The sequence below is a fragment of the Sitodiplosis mosellana genome, unplaced genomic scaffold, assembly GCF_009176505.1.
Source record: "Sitodiplosis mosellana isolate CC-2019 unplaced genomic scaffold, AAFC_SMos_1.0 Smas_scaffold_1, whole genome shotgun sequence".
NCBI classification, from domain to species: Eukaryota; Metazoa; Arthropoda; class Insecta; order Diptera; family Cecidomyiidae; genus Sitodiplosis; species Sitodiplosis mosellana.
The window spans coordinates 6,819,173-6,842,873 of NW_022595244.1; the positions used below are offsets into that span (position 1 = coordinate 6,819,173).

Below are 23,701 nucleotides of genomic sequence, written 5' to 3' on the forward strand. Positions count from 1 at the left end.
CAGGTGTTTCCGAAATATGTTAATGAGTCCACCAAAAATGGTCAATTTGTATGAAAAATACCCAGTGGTTCCAAACTTTTGCACGGTAGTGTATGCCAGACCATATTCGCGAAGCAAAGTTTGTAAACAAAACGCTGCACGATGCGATAAATCGGTAATTGTATGATGTTGCTCAAATATTTTAGCGTAAATATTTCATCGTATCTTCATTTATATTGAAGTAATGAGATTATTAATGCTTCCTACATACTTCATCATCAGTGCAAAGCATAAATTATAGCGCGTCAGGGAATTTTCATCGTTCGTATTATTTTGGCCCTTCAAACGAAATATTTTCACGGAATTCCCGTTGAAAGCAGCTATTTTCGTTCGCAAGCTTTCTATTCGCATTTCACGATATTTTTTACTCACTCAAAATTAACTTACAAATTAAAGCTTTTAGTCTGTTTTTTTTCGTTCGTTATTTTTCTACTCCAATGCAGTCACCGATGCCTTTGCTCCACTCAAAGAGAATCGATTTGCATGTGGTACTTTGGAAAAAAAACAAGTACCAAGCGAAAAAAGAACAATATTCGTTTGGTCATCGATTCCATTAACCCAAAAAGAAAAAAAAACGTAAAAAAATTAGCATTAAGAAAATGGTGCAGCCAAAATGGAAGTGCTACTATTAACACGGACCGGCAAAGCTTTAATGCCTGCCTCAAATTCGTTACAATGTTCGGTATTTTTATTACAAAGATATTGCCTTTTTGCGGTCGCGCGCCCGCTTCAAGCTCGGAAGGACACATGATACATCGTTAAAATAACAATTTACTGCATGTTATATGGTAAAATTGTATATTGTCCAATGAAAATGTTGACTTTGCTTCTCTTTCTCTCTCTGTTTCCCACTTTTACGCCACGACACACCGTGCTTCACTGCACTGTGCTTTGTAGACAGGTACAAGGTACGCATTAGCCTGAAAACATGAGGCACTCTAAAGAGGCGAAACGAACACATGAAATGGAGAAAAAAAATTGATGGTGAAGAGGAAAAATGTGAAAAGTTTGCGTGTACAATAATTCCCGTTATTTTATTGCTTATTTATTATTTAAAAGACCGAATTTTCCAGCGGCGTGTGAGAATGTGAGAGAAAGAGCGAGAGAGAGAGAGCGAAAAAATAGCACGCTCATAAAAAACGCAACAAGCTTTTCGTGTTCACAGTTTATTAATGTTAGCATTCATATTGCTGGTCCTTGGCTGCTTCAATTTTTCTTGTTGGATTGTGCGCTCGTAATGTAGTAGAATAAGAGTTTTAAAAAAAACTGAGCTTAATCCACCGAAATAACTAGTTTATAGTTTTCAATGTAATTTCTGGTTTGTTCCATGTAATTCGGGGCCGTAGTAACATCGGTCTATACACGCCAGTTTCCAACGCGATACACGCGGGGCACATTGTATAATAATGCGCCGGTCGTAATTTTTAAATGAAATATTTTTGTTCGTTCGTTCGTTGGTTCAACGCTTTTTTCCATTCTTTGCTCCGGCACCGGATATAAATTTTAAATGAACACGGCACTTCAAATGCCAAAGATGAATTTCCGAAGCATTTTGATAGCTTTCCTGTTCTGATCGGCCAACTGAATGGGGCTTATATGTCTCCCACCCCATCGGCCATTTCATTTCGATGAATTATTAATGTGGAACAAGTTATAGAATATTTCGGCTCGTGGACGGTTATAAAAATTCTTTAAGCCAGTGAATAATAACAAAAGAATAAAGAAAAAAAAAGAGCTATGGCATTCGTTGAAGAAAACTCGATGCCAACGAAATGATATGCTGGGACAAAAACGATCGGGTGGGTCACAGAAAATACTATGAATAAGCCATTTTTTTCGTTAGTTTACACGATCGTCTAGATATGGTTTTTTTTTTACTTTCAAATTAAAACTGCTGCACGAAATCAACAAAATTATTTATTCATTTGATGTATTTTTCTTTTTTGGATTGGCTGCCATTCTTTTTTTTCGGGAGGTTGACGTTTGTTTTTCCGTTTTCGTTCGTCATGAAATATTCAAGCGAAAATATCTGATTTCGTGCAACTAGCCGAACAAAAAATATTGCTTCCAGTTATATATAGTTGTGAGCATATACGTATGTCGTATATAGTTTTTTTCTTTCTCCAGCAATGAACAAAGGTTATCTCTATGGCGTCAATAAAAATAAACGGTAGCATTGGATATATATATCGACGGCACATGCCTTTTCAATAATTCAATTGGAACGAGTAGAAATTGAAAACTAGATAGTGTGGAACCATGTTATAAACACTCCATTTAAACTATTAGTTCGTTTGAGCTCTAATTTTATTATTTCTAGGTTGAAAAAAGTCTATGTCCTAATTTGTCTCATTTTTGTTTTTGTTTTTAGCACTACATGAAATGTAGAGCTACTAATCTGGTTTTTTTTTCTCTTAATACTTTTTGAGCCATGAAAAGAATTAGAGTGGCTTTCAATTTTTTGCTCATATTTTTTATTCAATTTAAACCAGAGGCAGTATGTATCTTTCAAAAAAGCAATTAAACCAAGATCTTGTAATTCATTTTTGAAATGACTGAGAAAATCTTTTTTCTGTACCTACTTTGTTGCAAATATATAGCCTTCGTACTATACTTTTAATCCATAGTGTTATTAGAAGGGACGACTTTTAATGATATATTAATGCAAAGTTACTTCGATGAAATACATTTCATGTAGTGCGCAAAAAAGTAGTTTGTTGTGAAACAACAAAATAGAATAAGTAACTAAAATCTCAAGAACGCAGAGTGGAGCGTACTTCCCCCAATCCGTATTGGCTTCAGTACCTGAATCATTTACCGAAATGTAATTACAGAAAAGCCAAAACCAACATTTTGGATAACTGTGCCATTAATCGACGGCGGCAATATCTGTTTGCAGCAATTTTTTTCTGCAGTCAAATTAAAACGTCAACGTCGTGCTGAGGTTTTATTTTTCAATTATAAACGCACGCTAATATCCGCCGTATCGATATGGAACCTCAGTGCATATCCACTGGTCAACAATGACAATAACAATAATTCATGCGGTGTTTCGGCGCGGTTTGCTCATTTCAGATTTAATTTTATGTTTTCGCATCTCTCTGGCGTTATCACAGTCGAATGGTCAAATGAATCAACTTACTGAACAGCGCGAGGCAAAAAAAAGGATTGGTACTCAAGCCAATGAACAATGGTCAAGTTACACACACATAAAAAAGTAATTTCGTCCACCTTTTTTTGTGCCAGTGTGCTGTAACAACCAGATTGCGATTCTTTTGCAGAAATTTTTAATGAAACTTTGATAATTCGACAATTGAAAGCGTTTGCGTTAATTATGGTTTACATTCATCGACTTCAACGTTTGAATATTTTTTTATTAAAAAATTTGCGCCGACAACGAACCGAAAAAAAGAATCTGTAATAATAAATTGAGTGATTATTTCTGTCATTTGCATTAAACTCTATTTGCGCACTTGCATTGATTGAATTTTCTATGAATGAGCCAAAAAACAACGCTCGGCCGAGGCAAAAAAGACAAAATAGAACCGGATGGTGATACTTACTTGCATAGGTTGATCAATCATTTTCTCTGGATTTAGTCAAAGGTAGGAACGAACTGGCACTTGCGGATGCAGTGCCGGATGAACGAGTGTCGCATGTTGTAGAGCTGCGCTCGGTAGCTCAGCAGCTGCAGCTGCCGAATAAGCTAACTGATGATGCCATAATTCGTGTCCGCCGGGAAAGAATGGTGCACCTAAGTCTACGCAAAACGCATAATCGTCAGTACAACGAAAAAGAGCATCGTCCCATGGCAAAAACACGGCAAAATTGGATTGAATGAATGTACGCCCGTGCATCAGCAACGAATGACAAAATAAAATTGGAAAGCAAAAAAAGAAGAGAAAGATAAAACAAACGGAATTAATGTTTAGATATTCCATGAAGAGACCTGGTAGCTGCAGAAGAAAGGAAAATAAAATTTTTTTGTTCAAAATAAAGAAGGGCGAAAATGAAAGTAAACAAAAAACAGAATTATTTTTGTGTTAAATGATTAATTGTTGAGTGACACAAAGCAGCGTTTCATAAGACGTGGCACAAAATCCTGCGCCATCGCTTTCGTCGTCGACGCCGTTCGAAAAAGTTTTATTCACGTGCTCTAAAATTCAATTAATTTAGATTAAGAATTGAGACGTTGTGTGCGCGTCGACGCGATTAAAACATAAGATGGAACAAACTTTTATTCATTGTCAAATTCTTCGAAAGACGAACGCTTCGAACGCACACGGATTTTAAAATGTGTTTTGTCTTTGTTTTAATGCTAGACAATAATTAATCTTATGAAATTAATCCATTTTGGCTGACGGCGGAAATTGCCAAATACGAAAAATAAAATATTCAAAACACACGTAGGAAAAACGTGGAGCAAGCCAACGAAAATGGTTTTTCAAAACAAAGGAGAGATAAGCCAAAAACAATCGCGAAATGCTTTCGAAATTTTCTTTACACCGACGAAGGCAATTTGGAACGTGTAATGCAACCGAAAGGAAATTTACGATGGGATGGAGCGTCAACTCATCGGCGTTAAAAGATTTTTCCCAATTTTTCTTCCATCGTTTCTTTTCTGCATCGGAAAACGAAGAAAGAGAGAGAGAAAGAGAGAGAGAGAGAGATAAGAGAAAAGTTGGCATTTGCTTGAGCCTTCAAAATGGCGATCAATTCATCCTGTTCAACTTTGGCATTCTTCATTCGAGCGGCTGTACCTAAACTGGACTGCATCGTTTGCTCTCAAACTATCGATTGAATGTCATCAAAACGGGGAGCCAGCACTTCTAATTTGTAGTACAAGCACACAACACGATAACATATGTTATATGACACAAGTAAAAAAAAGTCTCAATTGCTGCCCAGCAACAAAAAGTGGAGAGGAAAGGAGCAAAAAAATGCGTTCGAAAGCAAACAAGTTTGTTCGCTCATCAAAGAGAACACACATACACGTTTTTTTGTCGCTAGTTTCGACGGAGGATTTTTCATTTTGAAAAGAGAAAAAAAAACGTTGAAACTTTCTCGACGTGGATCATTTGCAGTCCGATATTGATTTTCAATTCATGACAAGTACCGTTGTCATTTTGTTACAGAACAACGACCCTTGTCGATAGCGAGCAGCGAGAAGAGTGTATCTTCCGCCTGATAAAAGACGCGAATCGAGATGGAATATTAATTTTCTTTTGACATCCAATATTTATTGTCCCGAGGGCTTTTATCGGGCTAACATATGAAACAGCAACATGAATAAATATTATTCCAACGATAAATCTGTTCATCATCTACACATGTTGCGTGGCAAACACGAAACGAATATCGTGCCATACCGCTCCGATTTCTTCTGTTCAATCCTTAATTGTGGGATTTTCACTTTGCGCACACCAAGGGGGTGGACGCAGTTTTTTAACGTACAAGTTTTGACGAATTTGTCTCATTTTGCACCGAGTAGTCCCGAGTACATCTATGTATTTTAAATGTAAACTCGAAACTACTCAAAACACTCAGTAAACGTTGACAGTTCTTCGACAGTATACACATTACACTGAACTAAATGGCACCGAGTAGCACTGAGTAGATTCTAGTATCGGCGAGTGTTTGTCGAGTATGAATTCGCGCACAAACTTTGGCGCTCACCAACTTTGTGCCGCTTTTTTTCTTCGTCTATTTATTTCCATTGTGAGTAGGATTGCGACACAATTCGTTCGTTTCAACAGTCGGACAAACTATTTTAATACATTTGGTTCGATTGAATGAGAAAACTTTGATTTCCTATTGGGGTGTTTCTATCCATTTGCGTTTGTGTATTCGGATTTTGACCAACAAGTGTGACAAATGTTTATTGCTTTTTTTTCTCTCCACCGAACGCAAAAGAGAAGCGAGAGCACAGAATGAATAAAAAAAGAAGTTTGATTGCATTGTGTTTGTGTGCTGCTGTGTTGACTAGCTAAAACATATAAAAACTTTGACTCGTCGGGATATCAATTTGGGGTGTATTTGTTTGTAATTAAAGCATTTTGTCTAGCATTCCTAACAATATTTGCGCCTCAATGTTGGCAATAGGGTTTATTTTGTTACATTGTTAAAATGCCATACAAGTGAGTTGTTAGGGCCTGAATGTTTGAGGCTATTCAATGCCATGACTTTTTTTCCCATTGTTATCTCTCAATGGCCGAGTGAATATTGTGTGACACACTATATGTATGGTCTTTATTCAGAAATCTTTATTGCTGCACAAAATTTTGTGTTTTGTGTATGTGTGCATGTACACATTCGTTGTATATGCTGCAGAGAGATAGAGGATAACAACCAAATTGTATGGCATGAAATTTTGCTGATATAGAAGCACACGATCAATGTGGTTTCAAACCACTGGTTTGTGATATTTTTCAGAGGTGATTATTGTTATCATTATCGTTCTGTATTTATCCAATTGCTGTGTCTGTGTGTGTGTATTTGGTATGATGTGTGTTTGTGTGTGTGTGTGTGTGTGTAAGTGTGGCATTTTGTGACAGCAAAAAAGAGAGATCGAAAGAGCAGGCATATAAAAAAGATAAGACAATATAAATTGGTTAAAGAAGAATGAGTGAGTTGTTGGTTTCATGTGTACATATTCATGGGCTTTTGTTTTTTTTGTGATCAGCGTGTGTTATTCTGTGTGTATGTGTGTATGAGTGAAAAGTAGAAAGAGAAAAATAGAGCGAAAAAGAAAGGTTTGACTGAGATTTTGAGTGTTAAACTGTTTCGTTTTTTGTTTGTTTTTGTGGTGGACTATGAGTTGCTAGCAAGGAATTGTCGGTGATTATTTTTGGCATGTTATCTCATTCACAAAAATGGGGTTAATTTATAGCTGTTGCTGGTTACTTGTTTGTTGCTCTTGTTATTTATTCATTTATGCAGTTTCCACTAATTTCCATTTGCACGAATTGCAGCGGTATTGTTATGGTGGTGTATAAAATTGCAGTCAAGCACAGTGAGCAACGAGGCTTAATATGAATGTGTTGAAATATCCTGTTTATCTGAAATTCAGATTCTGACTATGAAAAATATGTTTTCGAACGATTTTGCTTCATTTCACTGTGCTATCGTGCGAATATTCGAATATATTCGAATATTCAGAATGGAACAACGAAAAATTAAAATCAAAACACTAACTTCAAGAAGTGTCTTACTGTAAGAAGCGGTATTTTTGAGAGTCGACGAATAAAATCGATTCTCGGGTTATTAGAGCAAAATAAAAGGAAAAAACTGATGCATTAACATAAAGAAAATGAAAATAAAAACGAAAGAAAAACTCAAAAATGTTAGTAAATTTGTTTTGTTTCGGTTGTTTGGTGTCTACTTACGTCCAGTAAGTGGGTGCATCAATGCAGGATGTGCGGCTGTGGTCGCTGTATTAGGCTGTGGTTTTGGTTTGCTCACTTTTGTATTACTCTTAGCGAATTCCAAACGTATTGTTTGTGGCATATCAGGATCAAATCGAACACCCTGCTGTAATATTTGGTGTGATTTTTGATTTTTTTTATTCTCTTTTTTTCTCTTTGTTTTGTTAAATTATAAAAAAAAATCGGGAGATGCCTTATAACAATACTTTTTTTAACAACGAAATTACAAAAAACGAGAGGAATAAACGTTAAACGACAAAATCAGTTTTCGAAATGGTTGAGTATGCACTGTAACGCGGAGAAAATTATTCGAATTTTGAAAGGTTTGGCCAATCGTCAAAATTGAAAAGCAGGAAATTGAGATTTATTTCCAACGATCCACCGAAGAGTTGTAGAATATTCAGTTTTGAAGTCTCATTGCATTTTAAAACTGTACACAGCAAACGAACAGCCATAATACATAAACAAAAATGTACAAATTGGTTGTTTTTGTTTCAAATTTTTTTTCTGTTTGTTTGTGGTTCATTCAGTTAGTTTCTTTGTTTCTAAAAAGTTTCTGTGGTGGTTTTTGTTTTTGCGTTCGGTTCGATTCAAATACAATAAATGCGCCACGAAATAAAGAAATTAAAATGATTAAAGCTTGAAATTCGAGTATATCATTTGGTTGTGGTAAGTGTATTACATTTAGTGAATGTGTATTGTCATTCGAAACCAAAAGAGAATTGGATATAATAATGGTATATGGTGGTGTATAAATGTTTCTAAATGCAATTTTTCATTCAGTCGCCCTTTTTTTTCGAGAGGCAGCTTTCAATGTGCAATGTGTTCACTTCAATTGTTGGTGCATCAATTTAATTTTGGTCTTATTTCCACATGAAATGGTTGCGGTTTTACCCTATACCAAACTTCTAAATGTTTGTTTTCAAACCAAAAATCATTCCAAATGTTGTTGTATTTCTTGATAACGCATTTCGAAGAAGCTCTTCGAGACTTAAATATGAATTGAGTGAGTTTTATTCTTCGACATTTAGATTCTACATTTTGAACTCCAATTTGATTGAATTCGAAATTAGTATTGAAACAGGAAATGAGAGAAAAATAAAAACAAAATTGCGTGTTTACTTGTAAATTGGTTTTCAAATGCATATAAAGTAAAAAGAACGTAGTTTCATTTGATGGTTGAATGGAACTATAAATACCATAAAAATTTGATTGTTTTTAATGTACGTGGCGAATCGATTCGCGCGCTGCGAATGTAATGTGAAAATTGAGTCTCTCTTGCAAAATGTTTGTTGATTCGAGGAAAAATATTGTTGCATCATTCATGTGTGATTTGAAACTTGATGGAATTTTGGTCACGTTTTTCATTTGATTGTAAATTTTGGCATACATTGGCTACGATCCAATCAAAATGCGCTTATCGAAAATCAACAGAGTAATGGTGTGAAAAATATGTTGTTTTTGCTGTTGTTTAAGTGCGTTGTATGTGTGAGAAAAGGAGAAATTGAGGGAGCAAATGCAAAGCCATACACATAATAAAAATTCACTAGATTTGTGATTGAACCGAATTTTGGTTGCCAATCATTGCAAGAATATCGATTGCGTTTTACTTTTTGCCAAACAAATTGCAAATAAATCACATTTTATCTCCTCTAAAATTGTGTGTGAGCTTATTCAAAGAATCTACTGTTTCGAATTGTATTCATTTTGTTTTGCTGTTGTTGTTGTTGTTGTAGGGAGTGGAAGTGATTTTTGGTATTTCGCATGTATAAATTATCATTTATTGTAATCCATTTCTAAATGGATGTTCGGATTTTCTGCTTGAAAATGACACAAAAATTAAAACAATATCCGATAATTTGTTGGGTTTTGCTGTTGTTGTTGCTGTTTTTATTACATACAGATATAATATATTTACATACAGTGCATATTCAAACAGGTGATTTTTGTCTTGTTGGTTGATATATTGGGTGATATGGTTCTGGGCATAGCATTGCTAATTACGCTTCGTTTCAATTTGCTTTGGTATTTCGTTTTAAATTTGGATATAGGATTCAATTTTAGAATTTAGCAAAATACGGCTTATTTTGCATTTTCAATGCAATTGGAACCGGAAAGCGATACGATTTTGAACGAAAAACTGATAATAACACGATTTATCGATGAAAATGGAAGTTCAATGCTAGGTTCAATGAATTGGCTAACCTTTCATTATCATTTTGCTGCTTTGAATCCTTTAGCCACTAACGAAATATCAAAACAAATTACTCGTTCAATTGAGACCAAATTTAATTTCTGTGTTTTTGTCGTCAAATCGATAACAATATGTTTCATCATATCGATAGCTGTGCTCTGCAATCTGCAAAGTCACAACTCTACCGTTTCTATGTAATTTTTTTCTCATTTCATTTCAATCGATTGTTTGAACAAAGCACAGAATTCAAGTTGGCGGAAGCGTACAAACAGAATATATATCATAGGGGCGTATTGTTGTATCTAAAGTGTTCATTTCGTTGTTATTTTTACAACTATCGATTTACCTGTAAATCCTGTTTGGCTGCCTCAGCACCAGCACGTGTATGAAACGTAACAAATCCGACCGGCTGCAAGTAGTCATCGGTACCGAAACATCCGAATAAAAAAAAGCAGTAAGAACAATAGAACGGTTAATGAAATGGGGTATGACAGAAGGAAAAAAACAGAGAGAGAGAGAGAGAGAGAGAGAGAGAGAGAGAGAGAGAGGAGAGCGACAGTTTGTCCTTTTAATGGCAAAATGTAACATTGTATAACGTTATAACTTGCGCGTGCTAACGATCTATCGGAGTTAAAGGAAAAAACAGAAAATACATTGTCGTCCATTGCGATTATTCACAGTAGCACATTCAAATAGTTCCATTTGAGAGTAGAAACAACAATGTTGATTGTGGAAAATAACATTCAGCTCACGTGCAGTGATATTTTTCCAGTTGAAAAATGTCTCTTAATGTTTACCATCTCCTTACGCCAGATAGTTTCAACTCGATTTTTTTTTTTCGTTGCAGAAATATGATCCACGCAGAAAAATGCCATTGACCATTGATAAATGTGCTTAAAGATGGTGAAGAAGAAAATATGTGCTTGCAATGGTGAATTGATGCTTGGTGATTCATCGAGAGGAAGAAAGAAAAAAATGCCGGATGTGGAAAATGAAATATTTCAAACAGAAACCGAATGCAGAACTATAATGAAGTTGATGTGAATGTATACACTCAGACAAATTCAACGATATAATGAATGCAAATGGCATTACAATGACAAACACAGCTCTAAACTTTATTTAGCGTTTATCCGCATGGGAAAAAAGAGTTGATATCTTAATAAAAGCACATCTCACACTCACCGATGCAGTTTTCCCATTTTTGCTCGTTACTTTCAACAACGATCCTTCATAGCCCTGCAAGGAAATAAGTAAAATATTGCAATTACTCTGTTCTTATCTCACACGCTCGGTTCGTGCAAATTTTTGATTAGCGAATAATTTAATTAGTGACTTGATTTCATCAGCTCAGCAACTGTAACTGAGAGGCTCTTCATAGCATTGTGTCCAAATGGTAAAAGCTTTAAAAAATACTCCATCAATTGATTCATTGAAAATTAAGCGAAATGATCAATCGAATCATCTATCATTTTGAATCAATTGATGTTTTTGAACTGTGTCGCGGCCCAATTGAATCGGTGGTTTTTTTCCTATTGTAGAATTCGGTCAATTTTAGTCCTGCTGGCCTATCGAATGGCGCGAGTGATTTATGATGTCGCATTTTATTTGCATAATTAATAAATAACCTCCAATAAATATGATATATGGTTGCTTTTAATTCGGCATATAAATTAACACAACAAATTCATTCCCAGTGGACTAATTAAATTTTTGCTAATAAATTGCCTGAAACCGAATTAAATTTCAGGCCGACCGAACCGTGCATCCACACAATGTGCACATATCTAGAGCAATTAGATGTTATTTTATTTTTTGCACTCTAAGAAAAATTTGGCGCAAATAAATTAAACTAATTGAAATTCAATTATATCATCAAAATTACCTCATAAGCTCTGAACAGCAAATACAGTTCTCTCGGTTTAGCATCCATCGGCAAACCACTGACGAAGAGTGTGCGAACCTGTAGCAGAAAAAAAAGAACAAAAAATATGTCATGCATTTTTGCAATTACATTTGAAACTTAAATTAACACACACAAAACTATCAATTTGTTTTTTTTTGCCGTCTTGTGATTTATTTGCAACAATAAATCTAACTAAAATTTCATGAATGTTAATCAAATTGGAAATCTACCGCAAAATTGATGGGCTTTTGTTGCCATCATCCGTGACCATCAATTGATTAAATATTTCGAGGTTTGTGTTTCATTTACCGTACATAAATGCATGTGCAACAGCCATCAAGTGGAAAATCACACAGCTCTAAATAAATGAAACATTTTCATTAATACTGACGATATGAGATATTCAGCCACTGAATTGTTGTTGTTGTTAATTCGCTGCAGTCGTTTTTGTGTTGTGTGCGTGTGTGTGCGCTTCAGAAATGGAAAATCTGATTGTATTATGCGAAAACATGACAATTGCATTCCATATGTTTCGATTAACTCACGGCGAAAACCACGGTGGAAAAAAAAAACAAACACACACAAACACCATAAACACATGGATGCCGTGGCAACCGCCGAGCACAGATAATATTATGCATTGTTAATGACAGTCGAAATTGAAGTGGGTGCCCATTTTGTTTTGATTAAAAATTGGTTTAGTGCATCCATTTATTTAAATTGATATTCGCTCGCGGATTTTTTGTTTCTCTCGGCTCTTTACATTTGCTTGGCTGTCGTTACCAGCCCGAAAAATTCACATACATACGGCGCACCGAATCGAATGCAATCGCATTTTATTGTCGAAAATCTTGATTGCTTCCAACCAATAAATATGCATTTTATTTATGGCAATACGGCAATCAGCAGATTATAGTTAAATTGCCGTCAAATTGGCTCAATGTGGCCAATGAATAATACCATTTTCATATTAAATGCCATTTTATTTCGTTTTTTTCTGTCAGTAAAATTCATTCTCCATTCCGCTTAAGTAGCCGCGAAATATGTTGTTTGCACATTGTAATGCTCGGCCCAAGTGCTGCTTTACATTTCAATTGAGGCTTGTTCCTCCCATTAAATTATTACATTTTACTTTATCTTCAGCTGAAAACTTGCCATCGGCAATTTTCACTCGTTTCCGAATCAATTTATCACAGTTTGACTGACGATGGTTGCTTTACTCCTTTTCAGATAGCAATGTAAATAACTTTTTTAATAAGATTTTCATTGAAGTCACCGAATGCAGGTGCATTTTAATTACGATGAAAAGACGTCTCTTAACCCCGTACTGGTTCGTTGAAACAAGTAAAGCAATCAAACACTTTGTTTGAAGTGAAAAGAGGTCAATTTTATGAATATCTCAATCATCTAATGAGAAAAGCTACTTCAATTCGATAGAATACATAATTCGACAGTCTTCAATGTGTATTAATAACAAAGTTATTGCGATTCGTTCAATTTCCATACGGAAAACTTTGCTAATAAATCACTTTGAATGCCCTTTTGATGCAAATGCCATTCCGACTAACTTTCTGTATGCCAAAAAGTTGTGAATTTCACCCAAACACTGCATTTGAACCGAATGCAAAAACCGGAGCCAACTTTTCACCTGCTGGATGACGACGAATTCACACAAACCACCACAAGTGTGGCTGATGGCATACATGATTAAAATTATAATAACGTTGGTATTTCAAATGCATTTCATAGTAGAGATAACTTAGAGTTGGTTGACTTGTGCTGGCAACCTGTGTGTCACATAACTTTCGCTCCAACTATTCCAATATGACCAAAAGTTTTTTTTTTCATAAATTGTTTATTAGCAGGTAGCGTCTGTGGTATATTTGTGGAGCGGGGCGGAATATCAAGCATATTTCCAAAGTGGCACATAGACACTTCAATGTATTTGAAATATGCAGTGGTCAGTGGAAATTCCATGTCCTCCCTTTAAAATCGATCCCATCATCAAAACTTATTTCAATTCAATAATTTCGTGTTCTGCATTGGCATTTTCGCCTGGATACATGTGACATTTTCATTTAGAAAATGAGTTGCGCATGTTCGAATGCATATCTAATATATTTATTTGCCAGTATCTTTACCAATTCGTATCGCTGTTTAGCCAATCATACGATAATGAACAAAATTATGTTTCAATCGCAGTAATATTTCAATTAAACATGTTGAATATTCGTGATATTTTCTGATCAAAACTAAACATAAATCGCTCAATATATAAATAGCGAATGTACGACGCGAGCGCACGCCACCGACTTCACTCCGCAATTTACTACATATATTTATTAATTGAATTGAGTTTGCATGCGCTCGTCTAAAATATCGAACATGTGCAATTTACAAAATCATAATTATTTTCGCTCCTATCCGGTGGATATGTGTGTTTGTGTGTGTGTGAATAAATATGAATTTTTGATGCTGAAAATTGGAAATGTTCGTGCCTCAAGTGCTGTGCACGGTGCTAGTTGCATGCTTTAATTGCTAAATGCATTTAAAACACGATTTTATGCATATACATCAGTGGAAGTGGAAATAAAATGAACATAAATTGACTTAATTGCAGCGACACCGATCATGTTCGCCACACCGCAACACCGGCATTCGATTAAATTTATGATATATATCAAATGTTTCTCCTGGGGCTTTTGCCACCGCTACAGCTTTTTTATTCGGACCATTTTTTTTTTTCAAAAAATCGGCTCCGTCAACTCACGTACCAACTTTTATTGTAGGTGTGCTCGTGCTCGCCGAGACAACAATGTGTCACTAATTAGCACCAACATGTTACAAATGATATTTTTTTCGATATTTTCGAGAAGCAATTTGCTTCAAGCAAAAAGTCAAATACAAAAATGAAAACGGTGTGAAATTTGTGTCGAATGAAAATCCAAAATAAGGGAACAACAAACAGTTGATGTACGTTGTACTTTGTACACACAACAATAATAATACTCTTCCAATTTGACATGTTTTCATTGATAAATGAAGCCTGACGCTTTGTTCCATCCACGCCATTTCAAAAATTTCAACTCAAAAACGACAAGTGAAAACATTTTAATTTTTGAATTGATCCAGTTTTTTTCTGGCACAACTTCTGCTTCCGTATATGGATTAAAACAACACACCGAACGAAAAGCTTTTTCATGTTATCACACGGACAATGTCAAAATGTGGATACATTTCACTGACAACCCCACACAGATTCAAATATTTATTGTCGGTTGGCGGTCAAAAGCATTTCAAAATAGATGAAAGATATACATACGAATTCCATTTGATGCATTCTATCGAAATATATAGTGATAAGGCTGTGGCTTTTAATTTATTGACACATTATTTGTCATATCCCAGATTATATTATTGGTTGTATAAAACCATGACAACTCGGTTTGATAGTAGCATTGATACGCAATCTATAATTTCAATATGGCCTTAAATGACATTTTAATGAACAGCTTGAGTTCATCATCGCATTTCAATATTGACAGTTCAGATCTGAAATGTCTTTGATTTGTACTAGCTTCTCAATCATAAGTGAAAAGGTATGTGTTTCTGCTTTGAATACCGATAAATTTAGCTCTTTCAATGTGATTGCTGTATGGGCTCAGAACCTCTGAAGGATGTAAAGCCTTTTTGAACGAAGGAGCAGATCTCTAGATTTTATCGTGTATTTTCAATTTCTCAAATGTTTTTACTTCTGTTGAATTATTATTTATCATGCAAATACAATCAGCATGAACATAAGTTACGTGATTAATTGAATTTATTGGGTAAATTCCATTTAATGATATTAATTTCAAGAGAAATCCACTAAAAGGTTTCAAATGATTGAAAATCAACTGAGATTAAGATTTCATGTTAAGTGTAAATTCATTCAAACGAATCAATTTGAAATCAACCCGACTTCTCCTAGACTGAAATTCCCAGTAAAAGTGACTTTTAAAAAGTCACAGAATAAACCAGTCGCTTTCGTTACGATAATTGCTTGGGGAGTCGCAGTAATAAACACCAGACTCATTGTGAATTCAGTTGGGATGCCGAGTATGTATGTTCGATTTCGTCGATTGTTCGACTAATTGAATTTTTAACACAAATAAACATGTTTACTTCCGCATGCAAGTGCCAAACGTTATACAGTCCATCGATCAAAACTACGACGAACAGAAAACATTCATTTCATCTGTCGAGGCGTCCAATTGTGAATGCACAAACACACACTGAATAATTCCGATTCGGAATGAAAGTGGATTATTCGAAAAGCTACGATGGATACAAATTCATCGGGAGATACAAACTGCGGAATGCTAAACAACAACAGCAGCAGCAATCAATCGATAATAATTGTCGTATAACGAAAAGGTATCTCTTTTTTCGCTGAAAAGTTACAGAAGCGAATTCATCCTCGTACGATCGTGCATTATCATTAGCTTTGATAATGATGCCATGTTATGCTAGCGGCACTTTTTCTGCTGTTCTGAAGAAGTTGTTACTGATTTTCATTTGCAATTCGTTTACTCAATAGATGCGCTGTGTGCCATTCAAAATGCTATCTCTCTTGCTCTCCTTCGCTTCCTTGCCCGTTGCGTTGACGCGCCATTTTTTTCCATATTTAAAATTGAATGCAACGAAATGGAATATTATTTTACATTCATCGATTCCATGAATCGACATCGTACAAAATGTTGGACGAGTTTTGTTGTAATTCAAATCATTTTCCGGAAAATGAGTTTTTGTCATTTATAACATTAGTTTTAATTAGTTTGATTTTGTCTCGAAATGCAATTAAAAAAATTTTAAAACATTTATTTGTTTTACACATGAACAATTCAGAAACACACGTACATATGAGGAAAAATACAAATAAAATTCCCATTTGATATAGTATATCATAATTGAATTACAACATTGTTACTATATTCAATTATTTGTTGTTTGTGTTCAAATTTCGTAATTAACGAATGCAATGAAGTTTACCGCTGTTGCAGCGACCGATGACGAGAGAGATGGAGACAGTAAAAGGGCGAAACAGTAACTTTATTAGTAAGCGATCCGGAAAATGTGATTTATTGCGACAATTAGAACGGTTTGGCAGTCACCCGTAAACAAATGCCGTTCATCGTGCTGTCGATGAGATCGTATGTCACATTAATTAATTTCTAGTGTTCGGAAAAATCCGTTTTTGCCAGACCAACATCCCGCTTTTTGTTTCTAGGCAATGAGAGTGTTTTCTTAAATGTTTTCATCAACCCAAAACCGATTATCGATAGCCCCCATCGAGACATTAGCTGGAATTGCGTTCTTAATCACCGCCGTTCGGCTGTCTGGTTCAATGAACGTCAATTGTAACTCACAAGTGGATGACGGAATCTCGTTGTGCGATTTCGGCTCTCGCATTTCGAACGCGTTGTCATTGGTGACGGTATACAATGACTACATCGCTTTTTGTGAGTCGTCTTTTTTCGTTCCCTCTCTCTCTCTCTCTGTGTGTGTGTCTCTCTTTGTGTATGTCGTTGTTTTTCCCGTGCTATCGCTTGCTTTGGATTACACACAGCTGAGCACATACAAATGCGATGTGTATCGTTATCGGATTTGATCTTGTCGCTATTTATTAGCCGTTGGATATCACTTTGGATACGACACAGGGTCGCTTCAGGCACTTCATTCAAGCAGCTATATACTCGCATCGACGCACACATTCATTACATTGTTGCCCTCGAGCCAATTATTTAATTATCAAACGCATTATTGCATCTTTCTTCCAGCCCTATTCTATTTGTGGGTATTCTTTTAATTCGTTTTAAATGATGCGGTCAAATTCAGTAAAAGTTTACGATATTCAAATCCGTTGGAAGTTTTGTTTAAAAAAAATATTATTCTGCGCATCATTCTGGCAAATTATCTTCAAGTTTGAGAAGCGAAAGAAATGATATTCAGTCAAAAATGGGTGCGTACGATGAAAAACAAGGAAATGTCACACAGCGCGTTTTCTCATCGAAATAAAGCGACTTTTCCCCCCACTGTTTTATACCATACGATTACAATGGCATTTTTCGACTTGCCTCACTTTTTGTTCGTCAGCTCCGTATTCCGGTGTCGTAGATTCAAAGTCGTTACGCAGAACACAGGGAAAAGCAGACGAGCGATAGCAGCTGACAAAAATCCGGCAGCGTTGAAATCGATGTATTACACTGCAATGCAGTAAGCATTAAAGATTTGAGCTTGACAGCAGAAGAAGAAGAAGAAGAAGAATAACAGTGCACGATGTGATTACATTCCGGAATAAATGTATGTTTAGCTTCTTTCTGCTCGCGTGCATTTCGAATCACTCAGACAGTCATTTGGAGTTTCCTCTTGAAATAAAGCCACGGATGCAACTCATAATCTCGATCCACCGAATATAGAAGCTGTCAGAATTACAATATCAAATATGAATATGAACATTAAAACGCAACGCCGCGCTGGCTCGATTTTTATTTCAACAGCACTGTTGCATATTCACGATATGTTTTTTTTTCTCGGTCAAAAGTAGGGATCCGGCGATTTTTTTTGGTTGGTTCTACTTTGTAACAGATTTTACACGAAAATATGGCACACATTTGGCTTTAATGTACAGGTAAAATTCAGCATAAGCTTAGTGTGCCACCAGTTGTGTTCGGAGGGATAGATGTACATTTTATGAGAGATTGCTGTGTGCGGAGATGACACTTCCATTTTATTAATTTCGGTCGTAATGACGGTGCTGCAGATAACAATGATTACCTTATAACAACATGAACACAACCACATCCACTTTATTCCATTGTTGGTAAAAGCACCGAAAAAATGCACTTAACGAAAATGAGCACAGTTAAACCATGCCTGACCAAAAGGAGATTACAATTTTTTTTTGGTACGGACACATGCACAACATACATTTCGTATAAAAATGAATAATGAATGTCTTCCGTGGTGATGGCACACACATTTGTTATCAATGTTCAACAGGAACAATGTTTGATTTTTTTAAAATGCATTACTTTGTGCTACATTCTATGTTATCTGAAAGGCAGACAACTTATTAATTTATGATAAAGAACCGTTTTTAGTGCCAGAGCATAAACCAATGGTTAGATGTTAACCGAAAAAACTTCTAACGGAAGCCATTAACTCATGGCGAACAATGTTCATCAGCTTGTTAACTCTTTTAAGAGCTAATTTGCTCCAGATTGAAACTGTTCATGCGCTTCCGTTTTGGTGACTAAAATGTTTCAGTCATCCGAACATTTTGTATAGTATCTAGGGGGAAAATCTCTATGCAAAATAAAACGTTATAACCGAATTTACTTTCAATATATTTTTTGCTCCTTTCCACACAGAAAGACAGTGAAAATCCGTTCACTCTCCGTCTTTTGTTCCCGTCTGAAGATTTATAGATAACAAGTGATTCTTTCGAAAGTTCAAAATCTCGACAAAGAGATGGGGAAGAAAAAATCGAACGAGAATTCCTCGTCGAGGAAAAGTAAGCAAAATGGAAAGAAAAATGCGCGTAAAGTAGGGATTTGAGTCATTATATTTCATGACCGTTTTCACCAGCAATCGTTTACATTGTCTTTGCTCTATTCTTTCTTTCTCGTATTTTCTTTTCTTCTTCGTTCTATTTGTGTAATGAAGAGATGTCGATGAGAGCGCGATGAATACGAAGCAGATGAGGCATTAAATAGCTTACAACGGATTCGTTTGCGTGTTTTACATATTTTCCCGTTACTTAAGATGGAAACATGGCGTGCATACTATTTGTTTTGTTTTCGTTTCGCTCATATTTCTCTTTCGTACATTCGTTTGTTTTATTCTCCCTCTCTGCGTGTAATAGAATCGTCGGTATTTCGTGCAAATATTGGGATTGGCTGTAAATGTTGTATGAAAAGGAAAATGACGAGCTAGAGAGGACGAGAGGAGAGGAGAAAAACAACAATGGAAACGAATATCTAGACAAATAAAATGCCATAGAATGGAATGTGAACAGAAACAAATAAAAGGTGAAAAGCGCTGAACAATCGCACTCAAAGAAGAAAATGCCGACAAACTTTTTCGTAGCCTTTTTTTCCATCTCTCACTCTTACTCTCTCCCACTTGGATTCAGTTTTATTTTTCTTTTTATATTTCAGGCTTTTGTAAAAAAGAACAAAAAAAAAACTTTAAAACACGCGATCACATTTCATTGCCTTTGTGTGTGTGTGTGTGTGTGTGTGTGTGTGAAAAAGCGAAAAAGAACGAAGCAATGGTTGAGGGGGATGAGATCGGTATTGCGTTGGCCCAGACACGCGTATATTAACCCATCACAGCCGAACTGGTTATTTTATTTTCTTGCTCAACATCTTTATATCGAGAATCGTCTGCTATGCTCTTGTTTTCTATGTCGACTTTACACAGTGACATAAAACCTTTGCCACCCTAAAAACATGATCGATTGCCGGTTGTTTATGTGCGTCGAACTTTTTTTCCCTTCATCACCGCATTACGATGCATTGTTATCTCTTGAAGTGCCGAGAGAGGAAAAAACCGCTTGAATATTTTATTGGCTAATTATGTGTGACAAGGCGAAAAAAATTTAACCGCTCCATTTTTTATTGGCGCATACAAAACAGTGGAGAAGCTGCTTGGAATTATGCCGTTAAACGGGGTGCTTTTCAGTTCGGGCAACTTTTAAACTACCGCTAATCGATCAAATTATAATAAACGAGCGGCTTGATACCGATTTATCATACACATTCATTAATATTGACAAAACAGCTTGTCATCAATTTTCCGATAGAGACTCGATCTGATTGTTGTTACGCAGTGAATCGCCTAGATTTGCTTTTAACTCTCACTTTTTATTTCGATGGCATAACAAATGATTCCATCAATTGATAGATATAACAACCAAGACCAACAACACACGCATTAATACAATTCAATGTTTTGTTGTGCCGTTACCACGGCTACTCACGATAGATGATAACGATAAATGTTTTTTTTTCTGCTCTGGTCGTATGCTATACTTTTTCAAGCCATCAAAATGCTATGCAACAAAATTCGTTGAATGGCGCAAACCATTTGAATAAATAACAATGGTCACTAATCCATCCGAAATAATTCATGAGCCATTCATCGAATCGAATCACACGTGATATTCGCTTTGTCCATATTTGTTCATAATCTGGATTTATGTAGTCACCGGAGCCCAGTTTAGATCCACTCGATGTATATGTCTGTGTGTGTGTTTGCGTGCGTCGGGGCCAGTGTCATACAGTGACTTAGCATATAATACAAATGCACAAATGATGGGCATCTAAAAAAGGGTTACCTCGCCTATTTGTTACCTCAGCTCATTTTTTTCTTCTGACGCAAGTGGTTAACACGTTCGTACTGCTGCCTTTGGTCCTTTTATTTCGACGCACACACACACTCACCATATACCAATTGACATGTTTTCTATTTTATGCTCTCGATAGTGTAATGGCATATTGGGGCGCAGCTCCATGGGAAATGTGTCATGCCATTCGCATTTAACACATTTCATTCTCTCTCTCTCTCTCTCTCTCTCTCTCTCTTTTGTGTTGGTCTCCATTCATATCGATTCGAACCTTTTCGATCTCTTATCGAAGTGCTCATATGCTTTTTTCCCGACGCACTAAAAACCATTCTCAGCTAGATAGCGCAATGACCGTATTCACAAGCAGCACACATTTTATGCTTTTGTATTTGGTCTGTTTAGCTGATACTCGCTCCAATTGGAACTGACAACTTAATTCATTTTCCATTGTAAAGAAGGAAAAACCAATTTCATTTTGTTGGTCAAAAAGTGGAAACGAAATGAAGGTACATTTTCCATTTATACTGCGGGCGATATTTGTTTTCGTTTGTTTTTACTTTTTTTACTTTGGCAAATAAATTTAATGAAATTATCAAAGTTTTGAAAAGTCGTCCGTTGGAGACTCACAGGTCAAAATGATATAAAGAAAATACAGGCCGACCTGAAGCACTAGAGAGAAAAAAACCTTTGACTCTCTCTCTCTCTCTCTCTCTCTCTGTGTGTGTGTATCTTTTTTTTCTCTTCTCACTAATGAACCGCGCGCTACACCACAAAACACTCTCGAAGGAGCACTTCTTCGTTTTTTTTTCTCTCGTTATTGTCTTGAATTCCATATTTGTTTAACATTTTCTTTTCATTTTGAGTTGGAAATGCCATTGCATGGATTTTGCAGAATTCTTAAGGGGCAAAAAGGTCCCAGCTTTCTTCTATTTACGAAATTCTTTTTGGCTTGAGTTGTGTTCCTTTAATGCTACATTTTGAGTTCATGAAATTTGAGGAATATCCTGTTACCAGCTTATTCTTGTGTTTTCGCTGCAAATCTCTTCAACTTTTCCGTCATTTCCGTTGTTTTTCTCTTCACTTTCGTTTTTTTTTCTGTTTCGTTATCCGAAATCCTTTTTCACTCTCTGTGTACGTATGTGTATGAGTGTCTTTTCTGCTTGACATTTTTATCGTTTTAGCATTCGTGACGCTGGTGTTCAGTCGAAAAGACTTTGTATATATATTTATGTTGTTAATGTGGAATAGCTTCATTCCTACGCAAAATATTTCCTCTGCAGCGCTCGTTGCGCTCTTGAGCTGAATGCAACAGAATTTCTGTTGATTCAATGCCACTGCTGGTGCTGCTTCAGCGAAAAGCACATAAAGTATTTGTCGTTTGTTTTATTTGATGCCATTTTCTTTCTCTGGTTCTCTCTTTGGTCATTCATTCGCTCTAACTATTCGTGTAAACACGCGAAAAAGACGTTGCCGTTGTCGTCGACGTCTTCGTTTTCGAGTGCATGGGATAGAAAACTTAGCGCATCATAAATCGGAAAGAATGCCAAAAGGATTACAAAATCGAATCGGGAACCTCACAAGAAAGGAAGAGACAGAGTGAGCAAGAAAATTACATCATTTCTCGTTTCGTTTTTCTTTTGGTTCGGTAAATGTGTTTGTGTGTTTGTGAGCGCGTACTATGGCAACAGCTTCTTCTGAGCGACGAATATGAACGGGTAATAAATGGGATTACATGTCGAAAAGTGTGCGCCATTTAAACAAAACTACAGCAACGGCATGTGTGCATGACAAGAACAAAACTTTCGTATGAAAGAAAAGAAAGCGACGAAGAAAAAACGAGTGGCAAAAGAAATTGATGGCATCGTCAGTGCAAACGATGAGCATCTCATATATGGCATTCGGAAAAGTGGCTTAACGGAGCTAAACAAAAACGCAAGTGCGAAACGCGCTCATTTCGTAGCTTCGACGAAACCCCAACGATTGCTTGGGTCGCTGGAATAGTTGCCAATATGACAAATAGTCATAATCATAAAATATTTGAAGCATCGATGTTGCTCGCGCAACGAGCGCGCTCCCTTGAAGATCTCTTTATTTGTTCTCATTTAGCTTCCTCTTCCACCAATGAATTCCTGATTTGATTTCGAAAATGTAATTTTGCTGCCTTTCGATCCCGGCAGTAGCGACAGAAAAATTCGATCGAACTTCACATAAAAGTAAAATATATTTTTTTTATTGATTGATAATAAAACGTCAGACGATGAAAGGAAAAAAATGTACGCGCGTGCAGGAGGGTGGCGAAGATAAAAAGCGTGAGAGAAAACGTAGTGACTGGAGCAAGCTGGGTAAAAATGTGTGTTAGGCGGGCAATGTTCGAAAGACGAAATTGTATCGCAGCACGTCCCATCTTACACATGCCATGGAAACACGTATACCGCATAAGTAAATATGAACTATAAGTACGAGTTTGATTGCCTTTGATGTGAAAATTGACGCTATAAATATAATGTAAGTCGCAAACCGATGAAGAATTACTAGTTAATGCCTTCTACCAGGAATTTTATGAGACTTTTCTTCCGTGTTTTTTTTCTTTTTCTGGTTTTTGTTCTCCTCTCGTCGATTCTGGTTCGATTTCCATTTTGATGGGATTTTAGTTTGTGAACAATGTTTTTATTTTTATTTGGCTATTTCGATGCACATGGCATTCGATCGAACTTCGTTTCGTTCATTCCGCATGCGAAACGTTGATG

At 36.0% G+C, this 23,701-nt stretch overlaps 1 protein-coding gene across 8 annotated transcripts in view; it reads right to left on the minus strand.

Annotated features, from left to right (window-relative positions):
• Positions 1-23,701, minus strand: part of LOC129577325 (protein couch potato) — a 175,611-nt gene that overhangs the window by 20,126 nt on the left and 131,784 nt on the right. For 6 of the 8 annotated variants that reach the window (XM_055464160.1, XM_055464179.1, XM_055464168.1 and 3 more), the window contains 5 exons: positions 11,543-11,620; positions 10,843-10,896; positions 10,004-10,066; positions 7,425-7,569; positions 3,603-3,799 (listed from right to left, as the gene is read on the minus strand). In XM_055464160.1, the coding sequence (XP_055320135.1) occupies positions 3,639-3,799; positions 7,425-7,569; positions 10,004-10,066; positions 10,843-10,896; positions 11,543-11,620 (501 nt within the window). In that variant the 3' untranslated portion in view covers positions 3,603-3,638. Of the gene's footprint in view, positions 1-3,602; positions 3,800-7,424; positions 7,570-10,003; positions 10,067-10,842; positions 10,897-11,542; positions 11,621-23,701 lie in introns of those variants that run through there. The other 2 variants (XM_055464188.1, XM_055464198.1) reach the window with 2 other exon arrangements.